A 25,813-nucleotide genomic window follows, 5' to 3' on the forward strand; every position below is an offset into this window, starting at 1 on the left:
ACAAGGTAACAGCTCAATCTTGTAAATATCTATATCTCCATGCCATCAAGTTCAAAAGACCTAAAATTGATTTTAAACAAATATTTATCATGATATATCAGTAATATATTGAGATTCTAAAAAAGTTGTAGAATTGCTGCATGAAATAATTGGGTAATTTGATAGACCATAGGAAATTATTTCTTATGGAAAACCAATCTGACACTATCTGTATACAACAAGCATTCTAAAAGAATTGCTTAATCAATACACGAACCCTACCAGTTTGTGGAAATTGTGAAAACAATGCACTGTTTTGCAGAATATCGAAACCGAACATTAAAAAAATGGAATATAAAGAATTAATTTTTTCGAAAATATGTCAACCAGACGCTACTAAAGTGTAAACGTGATCTGTAGTTTGACATTTTGAAGCTGTTCAGCAATATTCAAATTTTTCATCAAACGCAAAGAAAAAAAGTATGAAAAACTGAAGTGGGACACACAGACGGACGGACGAACAGACAGACGGACAGACAGACGGACGGACTCAGAGGAAAGCTATAGTCCCCTCCGGTAAAAACCGGTAGGGGACTAATAATGTACTTTAAAGGTTTCTTATAACTATAAACTGAAAATGGACAAACGTACAGGTGATATCTTGAATAGTGACTGCGAGTGTCCAGCAGGAAAAGGACCCCATGGGACCTGCAAGCACTTAGATGCTGTGTTACTCATGCTGCAGCATTTTACATAAACAGGAAGTGCTGTAATTGACAAAAGCTGCACTGAACATCTGCAGCTTTTTCACAAGCCAAAAGCACCCTACCATGGTAAGGACAATAGACAAAAATAGGTTTGGTATATATACATGTAGTAGGATATTTTCATTTTATTTGGACACATATTATACACTATTAACTAAGGAATGTACCAGCAGATATTATAGTTAACTACTAAAGTCCAAGTTATATTTATGTTGTGTATTGTATCCCAAAGACCATTCATAACATAGTCTTTCCATTTTTACTGTTGATTATTTTCTCCATCAGTTCTGAGTGACCTATAATTATTGAAAATTTTAAACAGTTCATAGGTACAATATTTATTAGTATAATTGTCATTGGCTAAATCTATAGAGCAGCTCAACTGAACAGTCTTTATTAGTTAAGTACTTCTAAATTTAATAAATATCAATATCGTTCTGTACATGAAATAAATGTATGATTGGTATTTATTAGGGGTCCCAGTGGATGCAAAAAGTATTACATCAAGGAAAAGGCCTTCCGATGAGTCCTTGGAAGATCCGCGTCCTGCAAAATTCTGTAAAGTGTCAGGTTACCAAGATTATGTTAGAAGTCTACTAATCAACTACTGTTCCATGACATCAGAAGATATTACTCTCCGATATCTTTTCGGAAAGGCCAATATACAGGTTTGTTTGCCTGCCATTCTTATACAATAATTTATTTTACATGCATATCTAGCTCCTTGTATTAACACGTTAAAAAAATCAAACACTTTCATTTCTTTGTAAATCTTAACTGGCCAAAAGTTATATTCGTTTGAATGTGTCCCAATGAGTATTGCTCAAGCTTAAACTTTACCAGATACATACCTAAAGATTAAAACATTATCATGTTTATAATTCTGACCAATTTTCCTTAAATGTTTAACTTTAAGGTTGCAGCTGTTAACCATTATTATACTAGAATTCCAGTGACAGAGTACTGGGTAGATGAAGCAAACAAGGTATTTTTTGTTTACAAACCATCAAAGATCTTTGCTAAGCTAAAAAAGGTCACAGTATAGATCTGCATAAGATTTGAATCTTTCTTAACATGAAAAAGACTTCCATTTGTTTGATTAAATAATTGATCTTTACAGTAAAGAGAAAACACTAAATAAAATAAATATGGATATCAACAATGCACTGTTTTCAAACTTTAAATAGGAAACTAAAGCAGATGTTGGGAGAATCGATAAAGAAACTCGACAACAAGCATCTTCAAATTTATGGTTTCATCAAAGATCCTGACGTCTGAGAGATTCAAGATTTGGAGAAATCTGCAAGCTTACTTTACAAAGAAATATCACAAAACTATGTCAAAATCTGATGTCTGTTAACAATGCTATGCAAAACAGTGCCTTGGCACATGGTAAAAACTATGGGTCAAAGGCACTGAGGTCATTTGAGTCAAGATACAGCTATAAAACAAGACCAGTTGGTTTATGCATTTTAAGATCTAAACTCTTATAGGTGCAACACCAGATGCATTATTGTATGATAATTGTCTTGTAGAAGTTAAATGTCCATATTCAGGAAGAAATGAGAATATTCTTCCTGGCAAGCATTTCAGATTTTTAGACTATAATGAGCAAATGAAATTATTTTGAAAAGGACAAGCAATTATTATTATCAAGTGCAAGGTCAACTTCACACTTGTCAAAACAAATCATGTTACTTTGTTGTGTACACATTCAGTGACTTGTTTGTTGAAAAAATCAATTATGATGAGGAATACTGTACTGGGTCACCTGTTCAAAAACTTGAAACATTTTACACTAAGTTTTTCAGACCTTTCATTGCTTCTACTCTTTGATTTGTTATACTATCTGATGAAAGAGAGAACATAAGTTAAAGTGCTTAGTGTAAGTACTGCAAGTGTTTCTAAATATGTTTACTAGCATTTCTGTCACGTAATGATTGGATTTTCAGATAATTTAACATTGTTCATGTAAAGAAATGAAAATCTTTGTAAATTTACATGGTATAAATACTTTATTGTTAGGGTATATCAAGGAAACCATTTTTCAGAAATTATGAAATTATGAATAAAATATATTAAATCTCCGTTGCGTTTAATATGCATGTTTCTAAGTATAGAAAACAAAATTTGTCATTAAACTATAAATATGATTTGTCTGGACTTCTGTCTGAAAGTCAGTCACTTCTGCCCATATGATTATGAAGTAATTAGTCACACAAGAAATATATTAAGCATTTCTATCAACAATTGATTTCCTAAAATTAGGTAACGAAAAGCAAACAAAAACAATTCTTGAGCCAATGTGCAATTTGCTCTGTGGTAGAGGATGTCTCAATATTTTAAACCCCTTGCTGAGTCCTATAACATGGTTCTTTGTGTATTCTCTTTGATGCCACTCTGCGATCACGGATAACTTCGTGTGGATCCAGTTGGGATTTTCCTTTCAACATCGTTGGGGTGTTGACATACACATCTTTGAAGTCGAAGAGGTCTTCAACCATGATACCACGACCCGCCATTACACTGTCCCCCTTTTCAAACGTTTTCAAATCTGGATTAAGAAGCTCAGAATTTTCAATGTTTTGTCGGTCACTCGCTGATCCACCATATGCTTTAGAGACAAAACTTACAGCACCTTTTGTTGTACAACCTATCATAGTTTTCAGTGTGTTCTTGTGTTTATAAGCAGGCCATGTGATACTCTGAGCATTCACACCTGATTGTTTGGAAGCTCGGTAGCATCAAAAATGACAAGTGTGTTGGGAAACTTTCGTTGAAAATCAGCAGGCATAAACTGTTGAATAATTTATTTCGACAAAACGTTGAACTTCTGTACATACCGGTGCATGTTGGTAATAGGTAACAAGCATGCCTTCTTTGTTTTCCTCCGTAAACACCTAGGGCTTTCATCATTCAGGAAATCATTACTAGATAAAGAAAGGGCAAATGTGAATATCGAAGGCACTGCACCTTTATTCAGTCGTTGACGTTCACCTAAATTAAAAAAGGTTTTTTTTTCCTAAAGTGCTCCATAATACCAATGAATTTTATGTACAATTTTAAAGCTCTTGCATATAATTTAGTTTTTATTTTTCATTTGAACAAATGAACTCTATGATTCATAAAATAATTGATAATAAAAGAACAAGAATACATTCATGAAATGTCAAGTGCTTGTCAAATAAAGATAAAATTCTGAACTAAAATTGGAATCTTATGTTTCATGGAACAAGTGGATCTTCATATTTGTCAAGAAAGTTGACATCCAGCTCTTTATCATCATTTATCGGTTATTGGAGGCCTTGAAAAATAATAACAAACCACAAAGTAAACAAAGCTAAAATAAAAGGATAATAACTGAAATAAAATGTAAACAAATGAACAAAGTAAGTCGAATTTTAAAAAAATCAAGCTTTTAACAACCACAGTCCTAAATTGATTGTTTATTATTTTTATATGTTGAGGTGAATAATAACTATGCTCGCGGTTTTCACCAATGTAAACATGCATGGTATAGATGCCTTTGTACACAACATATATGGCCTAGTTTGTTATAGGCCTAGTTGATTAAAATTTATCCCATGAAAAATATTTCATTGGAAATAACTAATAGAAACATTACATTTGTTTTAAAAAAAATTATATTCTAACCTTATAGTGTGATTTTGTAGTCCGTGTCCTTAAAATTGGAGGAACACACGACATCGTATTTTCCCGGTTGCCATAACCGCTTCGTCCGGGGGTCCATTTTTCGTTTGGCCACGCGCCAGTTTTGTCGTAAATTGATGTCTTCTGGAAATTTATGACCCCCGTACAATTCGGTAAACAACCATATTGTGTCATCAGGGGATAATAATTTAAGCAAAACACTCGACCTCCAAGCACACTATGACTTTAATTATTTTTTTTTAGTGTAACACGCTAGGTGTTCCGAAAGTATAACTGATAGTACACGAGCGCCATCATCGAGCGGGAAATTCGGTGGGCGCAAACCATTGGCCTGGAAAGCTCGCCTACCCGGTAGGACTAAGAGATCGAAACTTCAAAACGTACCGGACCAAACAGACCCGACGGATAGCGGAGTCAGCATCGAGGAATTAGCTGCGTCTGTATCTCAAATGACCCTCCCAGAATTGACACAGACGATTCAGACATTAATATCCCAGAGGGAAGACAATGACATGGTTTCAAGAAACCAACAACCGGTTAAAAATTCTTCACCAGCAATCAAAATTGAATCCCTGGCACGCCCGAGTACGGACTCTGAGCAAAAAATTGAAACAATCATCAACCCACATCAGCCAGGTTCATGTGAAAGTACCAGTTTTGATTGTATTATTGTTCATTCAAACAATGCAGATTAAGATGTAGAAGTTAACAATGCTATGATTAGCGTTAATGATGAACTAGGCATGCACGTAGCTCATGCTACAAAACAAAAAATATATAAAAGGTGAATTCGTGGAAATGACAGTTTATTAGATAGACATCAAGTTAATGAACACGAAAACAAAACTGTTTTGAATAACGATTAATTGTCTTTCAAACCAGTGAATCAAAACAATTTTTTTGATATCCAAACATGGTTAGATGCTTTTTTCATTTACATGAGCACATACTTAGTACATTGTAGCCCATCCCGACCAAGCACAAAAGATGCTAAAATATATGGCAAATGTAAAAACTGCTGCTAGTCGGTCACATGGATTTGGTTGAAGGGAGTATTATAGACGATTTCGCATCAAGAAAGCAAGAAATGATTATATTCCCTGGAACCAAATCGATCAAGAATTATGGCTTTTGTATATTAATTCACCATCAAGCGCGGTGCCTGGGCAACAACCGCCTCAGCGAAATGCATGCTTTGACTTTAACAATAAGGGGTTTTGTATGCGACAATATTGTCATTATTGTCATACCTGTTTGAAATGTTCTGGTAAACACCCGGCAACTAATTGCCATGAAAAATATTAAAACAACAAAAAAGTTATGTCGCAACCAAGTTCCGATAAGCCTGTTCCTCATCACTTTTTTCGTGGTTCATTGAAAATAAAATTCCCAAACAACAAACTATCCAAAAAAAAGGAACAACACCTATTAAATTGTTTAATGTGCATCATTACCTTTCTTTCTATCTTAAAATTAACTCTGGATGCTAGTGAGTTGAGGGATGGCTTAAAATATGGTTTTAAAATCAACTATTTTTGTCCCCGTTTTGCATCAACCTGTGATAATTTAATTTCAACCAAACAGCACCCAGAGGAAGTAAGACAAAAAATATAAAAAGAAACTGAATTGGGTCGTCTTGCAGGTCCATGCGATCAAGTACCTATGCATAATTTATTTTAGATTATCACCTATAGGCATTGTTGTTAAGAAAGATGGGGGTTGGCGTTTAATACACCATTTATTATTCCCTGAAGGAAGTAGTGTGATTGATTTCATTGACCCAGATTATTGCACGGTTCATTAATTACACACCGTTTGATGAGGTTCTAGAAATAATTGCTAACTTAGGTACATACTATTTCTTGCAAAAATGGACGTGAAGTCAGCTTTTCGTTTATTACTCGTACATCCAGCTGACAAAGAGTTGCTAGGTTTTAAATTTAACAATCAGTTTTATGTGCCTCCCTATTTGTTGTTCAATAATTTGTGCTTTATGGGAAAAATTTGCGAGTTTTCTAGAATGGGTGACAATAACAAAAGCAGGTAACGATACATTAAGTCATTACCTTGATGATTTCATTTTTGCAGCCAAAGATATTGAAGGGTGCAAATCATTAGTGTCAAGTTTTCAGAATACTTGTAGAGAATTTGGAATTCTGCGAGCAGATGAAAAAACAGTTGGGACTAAAAAGCTATTGGTTTTTCTAGGCATAGAAATCGACACAGAAAAATTGGTTATAAGTATACCTGAGGATAAAACAATTGCTCTGAAGCATAGTATATTACAGATTTTGGGCAAATCCAAAATAACACTAAAAATGTTACAGTCCCTGGTAGGTACTTTGAATTTTTGCGCCAAGCCAATTTCTGCAGCCCGTGCTTTTAACCGTCGTTTCTGTGACGCTATGTGCAGTATTAAGCACCCATCTCATTTCATAAGGGTCAATGAAGATATGAAGAGTGACCTTCGTGTTTGGCTAAGCTTTCTTGAACAATTAAACGGAAGCTTAAATTTTTTAGAAATAAATTGGCTTTCCGATTTTGATCTTCACCTATATACGGATAGTGCAGATTATCCACAACTTGGCTGCGAGGTTTATTTACAGGGTCAGTGGGCTTATTTCCAATGGCCTCATGAATGGCAGGACACATGTTTTATATCTGATATTACTTTTTTATAACTTATTCCAATAGTTTTGGCAGTTATGCTATTCAGAAGCCATTTTCACAATAAGAAAATTATTTTTCATACAGACAATATTTTCTTTAGTGGCAATTTTCAACAAGAAGACATCAAAATCGAATAAAGTAATGCAATTGGTTCGCCCTTTAGTTGTTTATGCTATGATTAATAATACATTTTTCAAATCAAGGCATATAAGTGGCTATAATAACTCAAACGCCGATTCTATTTCTCCTAAACAGTGGACAAGGTTCAGATCGCTCGCACCGGAAGCGGACGTTCATCCTTTGCCCATTCCAGAAGATTTCACGATGATGATATCGGAGCTGAAATAGAACTGCGTACACTTCACTCTGTAGCCGCAAACACAAAAAATTCATACAATAATAGTTTAAGAATTTTGTCAAGTTTTCGAAAAGACTATGGGTTTTCCGACATTTGGGGTCCTCCAGTTTCCCACTTATGTGTTTTCTTTGCTCATATGTCCCTGGAAGGTTTAGCATATAGTACAAAATCATCATATTTAGCTGGAATAAGTTTCAAATGCAAACTTTTATGCACCAACGATTGTACAAAATACTTCCTAGTTAGAAAACTTTAAGAAGGTGTTAAACCTTCACGCAAATCAATTGACCAATGTTTGCCTATAACTCAAGATATTTTAGAAAAGCTCATATCAAGTTCAAGCTATGTTTGTTCATCTACTTTGAAACCTTACTATTTTGTGATTCATCTTTTTTGACATATCATGCCTTTTTGAGAGTAGGTGAATTTACAAGGAACAATACCAACTAGAAAACTGACCAGTCAGGAAGGGCCCCGCTATGACAATTAATATAGAGAAGTGAAAAAAACTTTGAATTCCATCCTCTTTATATTAACAATGATGAAAAATAAATGCCCGGCAGAAGATGTAAAGAACTGGAATATATAGGATCTCGTGATTTGGAGTTGGATATGATTTTCATCCAACAATTAAAGTGTTTTTTTCTTGAGCCTTAGTGAGGGGATAAAACACACAAGTTGGATAAAAATCATATTATACTACAAATCATGAGATTCTATTTATCCCATATTTTATACACCGCAATCAATGTTTACACTGTTTATAAAACTCTACATTATTTTTACTTCATTATGCCTAGGCAAATCCCATTGTAAAGTCACAACTCTGGAATATCAAAAAAATATCCAATGAGTCATATCCACGGGATAAAGTGGGTTAACATGGGATGAAATAAAATTTGTTCAAAAAACAAAGAATTGATACCAATGCAATGATACCTAGGCTTTGCCTCTAGACAATAAAACTATCATAAATCATTGTGTACGGTATTTTAACCCCAAAAAATATGAATATTATATTTCAAATCCATATTTCAAAGAATGTACACAATACTACACATCATTCAAAATTGACCTTAACTTCAAAACAAAGTTCATTTGCAGACACAGGCAGTGCAGTAATTAATCTCAATGTGACAGATAAAGATAAAGCTTAGGATTTTCTTCCTGTGGAAGGTTAATTAATCCCAAAGGACAAATATTGCACAGCCTTCCATGTATACAATGGTAACATTCTCAGCAGTTATCTCTCTTTGCCCATTCATTCTCAGCAGTTATCTCTCTTTGCCCATTCTTCTTATGCATAGTTATGAATCTACCCCACCACCCCAGCTCCAAACCAGAAGACATAGAGAACCAAACTTAGCATCAAAATATGTATTTCTGCCTACTGAACTACCATACCAAATTTGAACTTGATTGGGCAACCATAAAAAAAGTTATTAGAAAAAAACAGGAAATTTGTGGACGGAAGAGTGACAGACGGACGGACGGACAGAAGGACGGACGGACAGAGTGATTACTATAGGGCACCCGCAAATCCTTGCGGGGCCCTAATAACATTCACCATATTATTGTTATTAAGGACATACAGATAATCAACGACAAATCGATTAATAGGAAACTATTAAAGGCATTTAAAGCTTACTGTTCCGTTTTCTAAAACTGACCAATCAGGAAAAAGTTCATCAATTCAGTTGGTTGAATCCGATACTCAAGCTATTTGCCCTATTTTGCTTTTACTAAGATATCTGTCGGTCAGGCCAAATATTGGTGGGCAACTCTTTATTCACATGGATGGCAGTCCACTTACGCGCTATTAGTTTCGTCAGTACTGAATAAATCAATAGATATCATAGGTCTTTCAAATTCACTCTACAATTCCACTCTTTTTGAATAGGGCTGCTTCTGATAGTGTTTTAAAAGGTCATTCTAAATCAGAAATTATGAAAAAAGGCAGACGGTCATCAAATGCGTACAAAAGCTACATTAGAATTAAAAAAAATTCGATTCAGTAAGAATTTTTGTTGTTTTTTTTTTCCTGATATAAACATTTGTTATCATATATAAGTCAAGAGGGGATCATTTGGATACTAGGTTCATCTATTATCAAGTGGGCTTTCCAACGCGCTTGATTTTCTTAAGAAAAAGCTCATCTAGGACTTCAACGACAAAATTATCGCATCCTTTGGCAGGGCAAGGGCGGTTTATCGTTGAATTAGTTGTTCTCTCGAATTCAGTTGCTGTTGAGGTACGAACCGTCTCCTGATATTTTAATCATTCTTTATGTGGGAAATGATATTGGTAATGTTCCTCTTCTTGAAATGAAATCAAAAAAATATTTCAAAGAATTCAGACCAAGCTTCCAAACACCATTCTTGGTTGGTCTCATATTCTTCCTAGATGTTCATGGCGTTAAAGCAATAATGTAAAATCTCAAACTTTTGCCACCAACAGAATTAACAGCTTTACTAGCAATGTTTTTATATCAGCTATCCAGAAATTGCATGGAATTCTTATGTCTTATTCAGAAAAGACGGAACTTGGAAATGACATACTAGTATACAATTTACAAAGTACATTGCAACAAATCTGCTCTTTTAATGGCGAACGAAGGACACGGCCAGTGTACTAAGCGTCGCTAATCCTCCAATGTCATTGGCGGTGGTTGTTCTCTCAAAACTCGAAAAACGATGGGGCGATTTTTCGCGACGCTTTTGGTTTTATAGATTTAATTGCAAAATAATACTCAGCATCTGTTCCCAGTACCAGTATTGTTTTGTCTAACTTTCAAAATCATTTAGCCAATAATGTAATGTGTAATGTCATAATGTATAATGAGCATGATGCTTTAATGTAAAATGTTGACTTATTGTCTGAATGTTGCATAATGAGTGATGGATGATATAATGGTCATAAATGGTTGACATTCATAATGTAATGTATGATGTAACACATAATGTAATGTATAATGTAATGCATACTGTAATCTACAATGTAATTTATAATGTAATGTTTTAATAATAGGGCTAGCCATTTTACATACGGTAGTCCTAAGGCCGTGGCCACGTTCGCCAACAAAATAAAACATATATATATATTAACAGTTTACATTTGCCTTCATTGTAATAATAAGTATCTGGATCTGCATATAAGCATCTGACTAAATGTTACTTTGATTTCTACTAATAACAAGAGACCCGTTGGTCACATCGCTCACCTGAACAATAGTCCGTCATATAATTCTATTTCATGTTTGTTTTTTATATGAATCTATTTGAAATTAAAGTCATAACCATGTAATTATATTCCATGATTTGATCATTCTTTAAACTGACGTGGTCACGATTTTGGTTTTTTTTTCATGTAATAATACATTTACCTGTTTTCAATCTTGAGGAGCTTACTATAACATATTGAAGCATAGTATTTTTTAATTTAGAGATGTTTGATTTTAAAATTCCATTTACATGGATATCTAAATATTAATCTTATAGCCCCTTTAGGTGCACTAGATTGGTTTGACGGTCACTGGTTTAAAATTTAAAATTTTGCACAATCGTAGAATGCTTGATACACTATGGTTTTGTATGTTAAACAAAGCATGCTTTGAGAATAAGTAGATAATGTACAGAAGTGTTTGTATATCTCATACATCCAACAGCTACTTCTTTCTATCTTGTAAAAGAAAAAAAAAATTCATTCGAAATGATACCTTCAAAAATTTTTTAATGATTAAGTGATAATTGACTTGGTTGTAAAATTTAATCTATACGAGTTATTTCAAGGATTTGCATTTTTTCTGCCATATCTATACATGAATGAAGTCGTGTGTTTTTTAGCCTGTGGCAGTTCGTATTTTGAATATTTAATTTAAAAGAACAATCTGTTCTGCTTAAATTTTCCGGTCTCTTAAAGATTGCTACCATAGCTATTTTCTTATTTGTTTGTTTATAGGATGGGTTACGCTATAGTAGTTTATTTTGAGAAGGCGACAATGTCTTCTTCATAGGTAAATCGAACGTGTTTTTATCATCGACAATTCTTGTGTGTTTTATCTATACTTTCTCTAATCGATTCCTTCAGACATTTATAGATTGGTATTAGCCGCACTGTGAGTACAAATTAAAAATTGAAATTATAAGATAGGAAACGTTTATTGAACAACTAGTTTTGTCTATGAAATGTGTTAGCGTGTTTTCCTTTTTACTCGTCTTGACATTTCACTGTTTGGTTTAATATAATGGTTTTATTAAAGAAAACAGGACATTATTCCAATTATTCGTGCACTACACTTGCGTATTCTTTTTCCAGTTCATGAAATTATTACGAAAACAAATTGTTAACAATTACTTAACACGGGAATTATATGCGATGGATTTTGATATTATTCATTGTGCAGCAACATCCGTTAAACTGGTTTTAATATCAGTAAGATAGCTCGAATACGCAACTTGGCATAACCATGCAAGGAAACGCGATCGTGGACGACATTAATTGAAGAATAGTATGTATTTGCGACTTTTATAAATGTTGTGGCAGCTATAGATAACCATTGAGATACTTATCTGATGCTTAAAATACGCTGAAGGACTTGATCTACAACTAAGAAACTTGCTAAAGTATGTTTTTTTTGATGACCGATCATGAACGTATCTTAATTTAAAACTTATAGTTGGCTAATTTGAACAGCAGTGTTACCGAGAAAGTGTAAAGGCAACCCAGAAAGTAATCCCAGGGTTTAATTGCGGCTCACTTTCTGTTATGTTGGGTCTGATCGGTACTGCATATAGTTAATCGGTGGTATTGTTCCCAGATAGAAATGTACCTCTGCATTTGACGCATGTCTTTACAGAAAAAAGTGCTAGACCTTCTAACTCGAAGATCTAATTCATCTTCAGACTTGTTCAAAAAAAAGTGTACAGGTCGCATTTAAATCTTTTGACATTTTGAACTCGTCTTAAAAGTACCACTCATTCCCCACTTTTTTCTCCTTTATTGGATCCACAAATTTATTTTGAAACCATTGCCTATAAACATAGAAAAAGAATATGCGAAACATGTACCTCTATTTATTTTTTATAGTTCTTATTGTCCATTTTTAAACTTTTATGTTGCTATTGTTGACATCACATCAGCTTGAAATTACTTATTTTTGATAGAAAAACAGTAAAATTATATAGAAATCCATCAAAATATGCTTATCTCAAAATCTATTCGTTATTTCCATACTGTTACTCGATCAACTCGTCTATCATGTATCTTTTCTAAAACCATTTATACATTCATACTCTTATCTACATGCATTTGCTGTGAGGTGTTATTAAGGTCTTCCGTTTCCAACGGAAGACCTTATTGTTATTGCTTTGTTTCTTCTTCCCTATTATTAAGGTCTTCCGTTTCCAACGGAAGACCTTATTGTTTTCGTTCGGTTTCTTTTTCCCTATTATTATTATTATTATTTTTCTTTTTTTTTCTTACAAATTTTGTGCACGCGATTTCTCAGAAACGGCTCGACCGATTTTCATGAAACTTTCAGATCTGATAGATAATGATCTAAACCTTATAGGTTTTTTATCATATTGATGACGTCACTTCCGTTTTTGAGAATTTGACGTTTTAGCGATTTTTAGAGGGGTGGCTTGTCCTTCTACGTTCTCCTAAACTATAAAAGATATTGAGTTCAAACTTTCAGGGATAGTAGACGAAAGATTGTAGATTTGCAATTTTATTTTCATTTTGATCTGACTTAAAAGGCCCCGAAGCTCGCCTGGACCCGAAAATTGAGATGGAAAAAACGTCGTCATTTTTTCCGGTTTTCTTTGATTATCTCTTTTCTAAAAAATATTTTGTTAAGACATGTAACGTAAAAAAAGTTTGTATTTACAAGACCTTTTCTTTGAAATCAAGAAAAAGGGGCTGGCCCCTCAAATAAGGGGACCAAAGGGCTCTAAAGACTTTAATCTGTAGCCCTTTACTGTAAGATATTTTGTGAAATGTTATGAAGTAAATATGTTTATCTCACAGTAATGTATCCAAGCAATGTAATGATTTTATTATGTGTTACGTAATTAAGGGTTTTTAAGGGCCAAAAGTCCAAAATTTCGATCACCCATATCTCGGAAAGAAAAAATATTTTGTAATGCAATACAGAAGAAAAGTTGTTCAAATTAATGTTTTTAACAAGATGCAACCTTCAAAATTTCGTTAAACGGCCCCTATAAGGAGATAAGGGATCGGCCCCTAAAACCTTCTTTCTAATATATCTCCAGAACGGTAACGATTTTCTGAACAATTGTTGAACAAAAATTGTTTAGAATTAAATGTCCTTTCATTTAATATCAAGAAAAAGGGGCTGGCCCTTTTAAAAAGGGGACCAAAGGGCTCTAAAGACTTTAATCTGTAGCCCTTTACTGTAAGATATTTTGTGAAATGTTATAGAAGCAAATATGTTTATCTCACAGTAATGTATCCAAGCAATGTAATGATTTTATTATGTGTTACGTAATTAAGGGGTTTTAAGGGCCAAAAGTCCAAAATTTCGATCACCCATATCTCGGAAAGAAAAAATATTTTGTAATGCAATACAGAAGAAAAGTTGTTCAAATTAATGTTTTTAACAAGATGCAACCTTCAAAATTTCGTTAAACGGCCCCTATAAGGAGATAAGGGATCGGCCCCTAAAACCTTCTTTCTAATATATCTCCAGAACGGTAACGATTTTCTGAACAATTGTTGAACAAAAATTGTTTAGAATTAAATGTCCTTTCATTTAATATCAAGAAAAAGGGGCTGGCCCCTTTAAAAAGGGGACCAAAGGGCTCTAAAATCTTTAATCTGTAGCCCTTTACTGAGAGATATTTTGTGAAAGGTTATAGAAGCAAATATGTTTATCTCACAGTTATGTATCCAAGTAATGTTATGATTTTATCATGTGTTATGTAATTAGGGGTTTTTAGGGGCAAAAAGTCCAAACTTTTAATCACCCATATCCCAGAAAGGAAAAATATTTTCTAATGCAATACAGAAGAAAAGTTGTTCAAAAAAATGTTCTCAACAATATGCAACCTTCAAAGTTTCGCTAAATGGCCCCTAAAAGGAGATAAGGGATCGGCCCCTAAAATCTTCTTTCTCGTATATTTCCAGAACGGTAACAAATTTCTTAACTTTTGTTGAACAAAATTTGTTTAGAGTTAAATGGCCTTTCATTTGATATCAAGAAAAAGGGGCTGGCCCCTTAAATTAGGGGATCAAAGGGCTCTAAAATCTTTTATCTATAGCCCTTTAATGGGAGTCATTTTGTGAATGGTTATTAAAGCTAGATTAGGTATAATACGTTTATATATCCTAACAATATAATGATTTCCTCTTGTGTTACCCAATAAGGGATTTTAGGGACCAGAGGTGAACATGGTTAATCTTTTTCATCTAAATTGGAAGAAATGCAAGTATTTAAAAAAGCAATGTAAGAGAACCTATAAAAAGCGATACAATAAAGCATTAGTACTTCACTCCTTTTTCCATATGTTTTTGTGGTCAAAAATCAAAGTCGGTGATGTCATATTTCCTTCTAAAAATCAGACGGAAGACCTCCTCGTTGCTCGCAACGAGATCGTGTCTAGTTATTATTTTTTTTCTTACAAATTTTGTGCACGCCATTTCTCAGCAACGGCTCATTTAATTTTTATGAAACTTTCAGATCTGATAGGTATTGATCTGAACCTTGTTGCAAATTTTTTTCATTGATGACGTCACTTCCGTTTTTGAGATATCGTCGATTTTATGATTTTTATAGGGGTATTTTGTCGGTGGAACTCCTCTTTAACTATTGCAGATATAAAGTTAAAATTTTCAGGGATGGTAGACAAAAGACTGAAGTTATGCATGAAGGTCTTAAATCATTTTTATCTCGAATAGCGCCGACGCTCGTCTGGACCCGAAAATTGAGATTAAAAAAACGTCGTGAATTTTCGTGCTTTTCTTTCTTTATCTCTTTTCTGGAAAATATTTTATTAAAACATGTAATGTAAAAAAGGTTTATATTTACAAGACCTTTCAGCTGATATCAGAAAAAAGGGGCTGGCCCCTCAAATTAGGGACCTAGAAGACTCTAAATTCTTTAACCCATAGCGCTTCACTGAGGGATATTTTGAAATAGATTATAGAAACAAATATGTTTATCTTACAGTTATGAAGCCCAGCAGTATAACGATTTTCTCATGTGTTACGTAATTAAGGGTTTTTAGGGGTCAAAAGTCCAAAACTTTGATCACCTACATCTCAAAAAGGAAAAATATTTTGAAATGCAGTATAAAAGAAAAGATGCTCAAAATGATGTACTCAACAACATGAAACCTTAAAAATTTGGTTCAGCGGCCCCAATAAGGAGATAAGGGACCAGCCCCTAAAACATTCTTTCTCAGATATCTCAAGAACGGTAACGAATTTCTAAGCACCTGTTGAACAAAATGTCATTATAATCAAATGACCTTTCATTTGATACCAAGAAAAAGGGGCTGGCCCCTAATTTTAGGGACCTAGAGGGCTCTAAAGTCTTTTTGCTATAGCTCTTTACCGAAGGATATTTTGTAATAGATTATAGAAGCAAATATGTTTATCTTACAGTTATGAATCCCAGCAGTATAACGATTTTCTAATATGTTACGTAATTAGGGGTTTTTAGGGGTCACAAGTCCGAAACTTTGATCACCTATATCTCAAAAAGGAAAAATATTTTGAAATGCAGTATAAAAGAAAAGATGCTCAAAATGATGTACTCAACAACATGAAACCTTAAAAATTTGGTTCAGCGGCCCCAATAAGGAGATAAGGGACCAGCCCCTAAAACATTCTTTCTCGGATATCTCAAGAACGGTAACGAATTTCTGAACACTTGTTGAACAAAATGTCTTTATAATCAAATGACCTTTCATTTGATACCAAGAAAAAGGGACTGGCCTCTAATATTAGGGACCTAGGGGGCTCTAAATTCTTTTTCCTATAGTTCTTTACCGAGGGATATTTTGGAATAGATTATGGAAGCAGATATGTTTATCTAACAGTTATGTAGCTTAACATTATGATGATTTTCTCATGTATTCCGTAATTAGGGATTTTTAAGGGGTCAAAAGTCCAAAACTTTGCTCACCTATATCTCAAAAAGGAAAAATATTTTGAAATGCAGTATAAAGAAAATATGCTTGAAATGATGTACTTAACAACATGCAACCTTAAAAGTTTGGTTCAGTGGCCCCAAAATGGAGATAAGGTCCGGCCCCTAAAATATCTTTTTATAAGATATCTCAAGAATTTCTGAACACTTGTTGAACAAAGCTCTTACACCTGAAACAAAATAGTATCTGACCCTTAAAATGTAGACTCTCTTTTCCTGTTTTAAATCATGTTTAGCTGTTAAATAGCAAAATCAAGATCGAACATAAATCTAAAGTTCTAAAATCAGACGGAAGACCTCCTCGTTGCTCGCAACGAGATCGTGTCTAGTTTAATATTCTAATTGTAAAGTATCATTGAATTAATCGATGACAAACACAATTCCTTTAAAAGTCAGTACCGAGGCAACCGTGTAACAGCCATTTTGTTGCATTGTTTTTGTTTTTAGATTGAATGATCAAACTTATCAGGGTTTGATTGGCAAGAGGTGTAATTAGATAAACATCCAACAGTGTTCTGGGGTATATTCAATCTGGTCACATCTTAAAAGGATCTATAGCTGACCTAAATGATTGGTCCAATACTTAATCGATTAACACTTTCAATTCAAAAGACCCGTGCATGCATCAGTGAGATATCACTTGGGAATTTGCAGTCATCGAAATGAAACCACGCGACAAAAATGGGATGGCAGTGTTTCTGAAACATGTTATAAGAAAACGTTAATGTTGACTCCTAAATATAAGGACACTATTTAGTGCACTCAGATGCTATGTAAAATCATGGTTTTACTCTATAGCAAATTAATTATGTCAGATATGAAAAAGGGATTCTGAACAGACGTCTTTAACATCATAAATATGATTCTTTTGATAGAGGCATTCTGGACAACAGGCGGGGAAAAATTGTGTCTTTCTAGGTGTAATAACTTTGCTATCATTGACTTATTCGATCACTTTAAGACCTATCTATCAGTTCCGTGCGTATATTGTATTTTATTCTACTGTCTAGTCTGATTAGGTTCCCTTCATCCGCTTGGTCCGTATGTTCTTGGTACCGAACAAGGTTTGAAACACACTTTATTTATGCATAGAGTGAAGTAGAATATTTTTAAATGTTTTCAGATGATCAACGCAAGTATTTAATTCACAAAACAAATTACGATGCGTTTGTTATATTCCCTAATGATTTGACAATTGTATGTCTCATCGGTTTACCTGGATTAACGTTCAATGGTAAATAAAATCATATAAATGACTCAATCGCAACTTCTCGGGCCTTTCCGGCAGGCTCAGAAAAACACCTCGAATGTATTAACATTACCGGATGTTAGAATTTTATACAAAATGGAGTCGCTTGCAATTAAAATAAAGGTCGGCTAGAAAGCCTTATAAATCGCTTCTCTGTTATATTTTAGAGTATATCATTTACTTTAATGAAGTCTAGCTTGCATCTCAACAGATCGTAAAATGTGTTGTATTTATATCAAGTTTTATAAAAAGGGGATTGTCATGGACGCCCAGGTAATACATTCGAGGTTTTTTTCCGAGCCTGCCGGGAAGACCCGAGAAGTTGCGATTGTTAAATGACTATATAAATTTCTAAAAGCATATTTGATTAACCCTTTCAAAATATATTGAATGTCGGTATTTAGAGAGAATTCGGTATGGTAAAATACTCATTGGAGGAAAGAAATCATCGATTTGGATAAATATGCATAATTATACGTATTTAAGAATCTGGGGTATTTCTGCATATTTATAAAATAAAACCCGTTGAACAAAATAATAAATGATTTATCATTTTAATTTACACTGAATATGCGACCCAAATAAGAAGCACTTCTACGCAAGACAGAAAAACGCAACTGAGGCAATGATTTGCCTTTGATTTTCAGTGGCATCAATCTATATTATATATGCAATGTTTCCATCATTATTTTTATTCCTTTAAGTTCTTAAAGAATAACATGCGGTGGTATTCGCATGAATAATGAAATGGGCCGCCGTTATGAAAATCAACACAGGTAAACGATGTAGATCCTTGGGCCCGGAGATGTACTTCCCCCGGATTATTACTCATACTGATGGGACAGAATCCAGGAATTAGAGTTCCGTCATCAAACTGCCACTGACCTCCAACCTTTTCCCCTTGAACCCACAGTTTAATGACTGCATTGTTTGCGATTGGTACTGAAATAAAATACTTCATTTTTTAATATTACCATTTCTTTAATACTTTAAAAGTACAAAACTGGCCTTATAGAGTGAAAAACAAATATGTGACTTATTATTACTTTGATTTTGATTACCCAAAATTCGTGTTGGCATCTTATTGACTGTTAAAAATTTATGAAAAGTAATCATACTTTAAATTTTGACTATTATTTTTATTATCAATTGACTGCGTGTTATCTGTATTTTGACACGCTTAGTACATTTTTCTTGTAAACAACATCTAGTGAAGGAAACAAAGTTGTAGTATGATGTTTTTTTTGTTGTTTTTTATAAAAGAGAATCAAAGAGCTATGAATTATAAACTTGCACAAAATTTTTAAAATGGCTTATATAAATATTAATGTTTAAACATTACTTCACCAGAACATTATAGTTTCTTCGACCAAAGTCTGAAATATGCACGTGCAAATTCAAACTACATTGTATTTTATTGCATAATGAAAGGTCGGATACGACGAAATTCTTTTAGTTAACTTATAGATATATCGTATTTTAATTTCAGCGTAAACAAAAGCCACATAAGAGAAGTGAAAATCAGTATACTTTAAAAGTAATAGATTTAAAACAATACCATCAGCCATATGCGATTAAGATCAACATCTTTTATTTAAATTATAATAGTCTAGTTCCCATCTTGATAGAGGGTCGTCTCTAAATTAATTATTTTCTTTCTATTGCATCCATTTGCGAATGAGTTTCAAATGTGCAAAATGTTGATAATGACTCCATTTTTCGTGTTGTACATGTATATCTACCCTATGGTTTCTGGGGGGTTTTTTTATACGTAATATAAAACTGTTAAGGACGACGGACCCAATTCCCTTCTACAATAGTGCTTATCATGAAAATTTTACATGATTTAGAGTTACTAAAGATATATTAAAATCAATCAAAAAATAACATGAAAATTGAATTTGATTTTTAGTAAGGATAATTTCAAATTTGTGTTACTTTTCTTGTTCAATTGAACATACTTGGAAAAGACGTTCTTGTGAGAGAATTTTTTTTTTTAAACTGCCATAGATTTACTATCCAAATTAAAATATGACACTTTTATAATGATTTTGAATTAATATCATTTAAAAAATGATCAAGTCATTGGCTTTGTTTTGACGGGGGCATATGCCAGACTGCAGTTTGTCGTTATTCTTCTTCAATTGTTCGTACGAGTATTGAAGCTGATCGAAATGTAAATGATTTGTTCATTGGCTCAAATTCTGCAAATTAACATCTGTAGTTGGTTATAATTGGCTTAAACTAATATAAACTCACCACAGTACTTGACATCCCTTAAAGATATTTTGTGCATGTTTAATAATGTTGAAAAGCATATTTTAGCATTTTCATTCATAGCAAGGTCGGCAACTACTTGCACTACATGAAGTGTGTATTGATGACGTTGAACAGCTATATATTTCTTCATAAGCGATTTTTCATCGACTTTTAGTGATTGTGACGTAATATTGAGATTTTCCATGTTCGCAACAATTACTCCTTTTAGCTCTGCGATAAATCTGCGCAAATGAAACTGGGTCCATCGTCCTTAAATGTTATAAAATGATTGAATTTTAAAATAAGATCTAGAATTCCAGGTTTGGTCCAGGGATCATGTAAAATTGATTTCTGATCTGAATAAAATGCATTGTATTAGTGATCCTACTCTTTTAGTTATTGTTGTATCTGGTTGGCTAATATTTTTTAAGATAAAAAAATGTATGAAAGGTTTTAATGGGACAACCCTCTTTTGTGACATGTCACCTGTAAGTTAGAAATTCGAATCGAGCTTAGGTTTTTACTTTTTTCACCTTCCCAATATATTTTAGAACATATGGTTTGTCAAATACGAAACAATTTGATTTATTTTATAAATTTACTAATTTTATACGGCGGAAGTATTCTAGATATAACGTACTGTTATCCACATAACGATTTACAGGTGTTTAACACCAACATGAACTGCTTGTGTAATTAGTTTTATGCCACGTCAATACATTATTCTCATAAGACCCTAATTTTTCAAGTCAATATGTTGCGGCAAATATTGATTTTGAATAAAACAACGACACAGATACCTCAAGGACTGATTAAAGATTAAAAAAAAAACTTTGCAAACCCCAGCGCAAAAACCATTCTCAAATAATAACGTCAGTAACCAATTATGTCTTGATTGTAGCCCATTGATGTTTGTTAAGACATTTATTTTTTACGCCATTACAATCATGATAGGTATATTCAAAATATACAGACTGTGGGACTATTTTAGGATACTTAGTAGGAAACAGTAAAGAAGTAATTTGAAGATCATTTTTGCGTTAAATATACTCAGTGTCAAAATTTAACTTAAATTAATTTGATCATTTCTCTCTAATTTCAAATCGTCTTTTTTTTAATAATCTACATTTGTATATAAAGAATCTTAATAATTTGTTATAAGCGAGCTATCAAAATTACCGTGCCATTTTATCGACTCAAAATTGAAAAAAAATTATACCATGGAAATCGTTGAATATGTCGTACTTTTCCTGGGAATCGATCTTTATGAGATCGGCACCTTCAGCTTGGCAGTTGGATTGAGCTGTTGAATACGTTACAGGCACTGGGAAATACTTCAGACATATTTCGTCTGACATCAAATTGTAATTCGCATAACCTTCAGCACAGGGTACTACAAAATACAAAGCTAATATATCACTACTTTAAGCAGAGTATGATTTTTAGCCTCATATGTGATACAATTTTCGATTGTTTTTAACTAACTTACTGATGATAGCACTGAAGTCGATGTCAAAATAGGTGCACCAATGGAAAAAAATATACCAATCTACCATCAAAAACTAACATTTTGAATATTTTGCTGAAACGTTTTAGTGAACTGTAGTCTTTTAATCCATACTATTCCTACTCAAAGTCAGTTTTAACTCTTTAAGAACTGTGCGGATTTATTGCATGTAAATGAAAATAATTAACTTTCATTTATAAAGATAACATAACTTTTACTCATTGCAATTATACAAATCATTGACCTTTGAAGTTTTTAATTTAGTGATATTCCGTTTGATAATGATACATTACCTTAATAATGTTTACAACAATATTGAAGAAATACGATGCATTTCGATTTTTGATTGATTATGTATAACATAGAGATAATCAAACAAAAATATAATTTTCATTTAAAGGAACATTCGATTAGCTGTTACTCATGGGTCAATGCATTTAGAAAACATTATATGAGAAAAAATTAAAAAGAATGTATGGTGTAAAAAAGAAACCATAAATTCAAGAAAAAATATTATTTCAGCATTTAAAACGTAAGTTAATTGTCATCCATTATGCATTGTAACAAGCTTAATAATATATTTCTAAGTATGAAACACTAAGGGATATTAGAACGATGTATTTTTTTTATTAAGGCACATAAATACTGTATAACCTGTGTCGTGCCCACCTTTTGCAGATGGTTCAGGGTATCTTTATATCATAATGAAATAAATATATTTGATAAAAAATTGGCAATGTAATTTCTCACTTTACACACAAAAGGTAAAATAAGAATTAAATTCTGCTTTATTAAAGCAAACTTTACTTCACGTCACAACTAAAATAAAGCTGTTATTTCTTTAAGAATTACTTACATGTACGAGGGACATATGACTTCCAATTTGAACCAGTTATGTCACTTCCTGTGACGTCATTGCAACACATACAGGTGCTTGTAGAGTCATCGTGGCTGATCATGACGATCTCATCCATTGTGGCTACGCATGTGGCTAGACACCTGATCATACTTTTTACACTGGATAGTTCGTGACACGAAGATTTTGGATAATCATTTGTTTCAATGGCGTAATTACTATTGAAGCCAGTTTCCGCACTGCGAATCATGTGTACAAACAGAAATAAGGCTGCATATGTCTTTCGTGACATTTCCTTATCCATAGTAAACAATATATAAAAAAAATTGTTAATATGATGAGAAATACAGGCTCTGGGATTTAAATATTGAAAGTGCAGATCTTATCTTCTAAGCAGCATTTATAAAGCTGTATCAGTAATCGTTTCAACCATTATATTTGTGTAGAATAAACAAAGGTAAACAATCTGTCCATTTAGTAATTCACATTCAAAAATTTTATATATTGTATTGTTTCCATAACTTTATTTCATGGTCTCTATGTATTTATTTATGATAAAGACGAACAAAGTGATATTGATTTTGCTATCAATTTTTGTCCGGAGAAACTACCTGGTAGAATACTCGGTATCCCACTGAGTACTGATGGCCTAACTAAAGTTCCTAGCTTTCAGTCTGAAAATAAATGGGATGAAGTGGATATATTGTAAAGCTGAATAACCTTATTTTCACATAATTGTTGTGATTTGTTTATTTAGGAAATCATCACTAAATGTATTTAAAATTATTTTCAAATTATTATTGAATATTTTATAGAATGAACTGCTTTCGGAAGGAAAATACACGAGCAAAAACCTTGTTATACAATTAGACACAAAACAAATTTTCGACCCCTCTCTGGGAAATTGTAGAAACAAGGACTTGCGGTTTCTTTGTTTTTGTGAGCTTCTGTGTACCAAAATATAGTCTCAATATTAATTTTAAGTATTGTTGAGTGTTTATTGTCGCTTTTATGTGAGTAAAAGGATATCGTTATCTAACCAAAAAGAAATAGGCATATTTATATGCTACCTCTGTTCTTGTTAGTGATGTGTTTTTCTTATGCTTCATTTTTACTAACAATTCATGGGTCAACAAACACACCTCGTTTGGCCTTTACCGAGGAACAAATGCCAGCCGCAATACAGCATAATTAAGTCACATTTTAGTACACATTTATTTCATATATTGAAACTAACAGACGTCGATCGACTTTTTACACAAATTTTGAAGTTAATTGTAAAACATTAACACGTCAAAAAATAGACTTGTTTATGACAGAAATACATTCGCTAATTCTTTGAATATTTAAAATGTTATGAAACATATATTACATTTTTCTTTGGCTACAATGCCATACATGTAATAGCGGATAGCTCTGGATTCATTCTGCAGTGGGCAACACGAAACGCGGGGCTAATAGTCTAGTGTATCACTCTAGAAGTAATGTAATATGTGTATGGTATTTACAAGAAATCCACTACAATAACTTCTGTTGGAATTTGTTTAAGTCGATATTACACGAATCAAAAGCAGCTGCAATCTAGTACTTAACGATCATAACCACTATATATTGAAGAAAAAAGCGATGTTTAGCTTGATAGATGCATTTCAAAGAAGTTTAAAATACATTTTTTTGTCAACGTTAACAAAAGATAGATTTAGGGTCGACTCTAGTAAATCCGGAGTAAACCAGGAAAGTAAACCCAGGGCTAAGTTGGGGTTTACTTTTTGTTATGTTTTGTTAAGTAAACCCAGGGTTAAGTTGGGGTTGACTTTTTGTTATGTTTTGTTAAGTAAACCCAGGGCTAAGTTGGGGTTTACTTTTTGTTATGTTTTGTTAAGTAAACCCAGGGTTAAGTTGGGGTTGACTTTTTGTTATGTTGGGTCTGAGCCGTTCTGTAAACAGTTAACGGGTGGTATTGTTTGCAGTAAAACTGTACCTCCGAGCTGATGTAGATGTAATTCATCTTCAGAGTTGTGAAGATAAGTGGACAGGTCGCACTTAAGTCTTTTGACAATTTTTCGCAAGCACGATTTACATTGGTACTTATATTCTTAACCAACTTTAAGTAAAATATTCTAAAATTGTGTTGATTTTTCACCTGCGCCAAGCTGTTTTTTTATTTACATGCATTTAAATTTCTTCATTTAGTTATTAACACGGAGCAGGGAAAGTATCAAAACCACAAGTTTATAAATAGTATTTTACATCACACGAAGCAATAAAACAATATAATTATTTGATACTGGTTTTAAATATGAATGAATTCAGTACGTCTAGCATTAATGGCAGCAACTATGTAAAGAAAACATGCACATACTGGTTTGATATCATTAACTTTTTACGTTAAGATACATTCCCTGAAAAGTATCGATAAGAATGCAGATCGTGACGTCAAAGTAAAATATGACATCATATCGTATGAAGTACAGATAAGTGACTTTCTACACATCGCTGTAAAATCAATCGGGAAGCCTTAACATGCACGCGTTATATTTGATCCAATGGTGTGTATTTACCAAAAAAAATAGGATCGGGTCATCTTTTTAAAGCAATATGGACCCAGTTATTTTATTTTACTCTTTATGTTATGGTGTCTGTATTTCTATCGCGGAATAACCAACAACAATGAACATTGACAAAGCTCTGAAAACAAATAATCCATCTGATTTTTATTACATACATAAAACCATTATCCATATTTGTTTTGATACCTTTCAACTCTGGGTCAATTTAACCCGCAAACCTTTCGTTCAGTATGACAAAGGAGAATAATTGTGTCCATTATGGATATTTGTTATTGCAGAGTAATCAAATAACAATAAGAACATTTGCGACAAATGTAATATAACGAATATACAATATGTGGAAGAGAATTGATAATGCTTGAATCAAAGATGTAACTTTTAAACAACAATAGATTCTTTTTAATTTGGCTCTGATGTTCTAGAGAAGAAGTAAAAAAAAATCTTTTGACTGTTCACAGAGGGGCGGACTGATATACGGACTGTCTGACAGACAACAGGCGAAAGTGCACTTGAACATTCGGTTCAGGTCAGCTTAACTGCTGGCTTGCAGTCTTTGTGGCCGATGTTACATATTAAACACCATGCCAAAATTACATGAATTAACATTTTAAAAATAAAAGTTGAATTGTTGACTTGGTGTTCTCAACATCTTGTAATGCTTCCTTTAAATATTTTTTTTTCGAAACCGGTATGTAAAGGGAATAAACTTTTGCAGTGGGGTGGTATTGCTTTAGAATAAAATATCAATTATTCG

The 25,813-nt window shown here is 33.0% G+C and overlaps 2 protein-coding genes across 2 annotated transcripts; one reads left to right on the plus strand and one right to left on the minus strand.

Annotated features, from left to right (window-relative positions):
- The first annotated feature begins 1,198 nt into the window (after positions 1–1,198).
- Positions 1,199–2,777, plus strand: LOC117687383 (uncharacterized). Its single transcript, XM_066085464.1, has 3 exons — positions 1,199–1,414; positions 1,663–1,731; positions 2,018–2,777. Exons 1-3 carry the CDS (start codon positions 1,199–1,201, stop codon positions 2,237–2,239), a joined length of 507 nt encoding a protein of 168 aa, XP_065941536.1. The 3' UTR covers positions 2,240–2,777.
- Positions 2,778–18,446: 15,669 nt separating this feature from the next.
- On the minus strand, positions 18,447–22,809 carry LOC136273370 (uncharacterized). Its single transcript, XM_066077788.1, has 3 exons — positions 22,490–22,809; positions 21,346–21,519; positions 18,447–18,809 (listed from the first exon to the last, which is right to left on the minus strand). Exons 1-3 carry the CDS (start codon positions 22,791–22,793, stop codon positions 18,559–18,561), a joined length of 729 nt encoding a protein of 242 aa, XP_065933860.1. The 5' UTR covers positions 22,794–22,809; the 3' UTR covers positions 18,447–18,558.
- Between the last annotated feature and the right edge of the window lie 3,004 nt (positions 22,810–25,813).

Source organism: Magallana gigas, chromosome 1 (assembly GCF_963853765.1).
Source record: "Magallana gigas chromosome 1, xbMagGiga1.1, whole genome shotgun sequence".
Lineage (NCBI taxonomy): Eukaryota > Metazoa > Mollusca > Bivalvia > Ostreida > Ostreidae > Magallana > Magallana gigas.

Excerpts from the sequence above, each read along its gene's own strand:
- LOC136273370 (XM_066077788.1), bottom strand. The coding sequence starts at position 22,793 with ATGGATAAGGAAATGTCACGAAAGACATATGCAGCCTTATTTCTGTTT. Across the intron at positions 21,520-22,489 it reads GTCATATGTCCCTCGTACAT|TACCCTGTGCTGAAGGTTAT; the intron begins GTAAGTAATTCT and ends TGTATTTTGTAG. Across the intron at positions 18,810-21,345 it reads CATATTCAACGATTTCCATG|TACCAATCGCAAACAATGCA; the intron begins GTATAATTTTTT and ends ATTTTATTTCAG.
- LOC117687383 (XM_066085464.1), top strand. The coding sequence starts at position 1,199 with ATGTATGATTGGTATTTATTAGGGGTCCCAGTGGATGCAAAAAGTATT. Across the intron at positions 1,415-1,662 it reads TCGGAAAGGCCAATATACAG|GTTGCAGCTGTTAACCATTA; the intron begins GTTTGTTTGCCT and ends TTTAACTTTAAG. Across the intron at positions 1,732-2,017 it reads GGGTAGATGAAGCAAACAAG|CGTCTGAGAGATTCAAGATT; the intron begins GTATTTTTTGTT and ends CAAAGATCCTGA.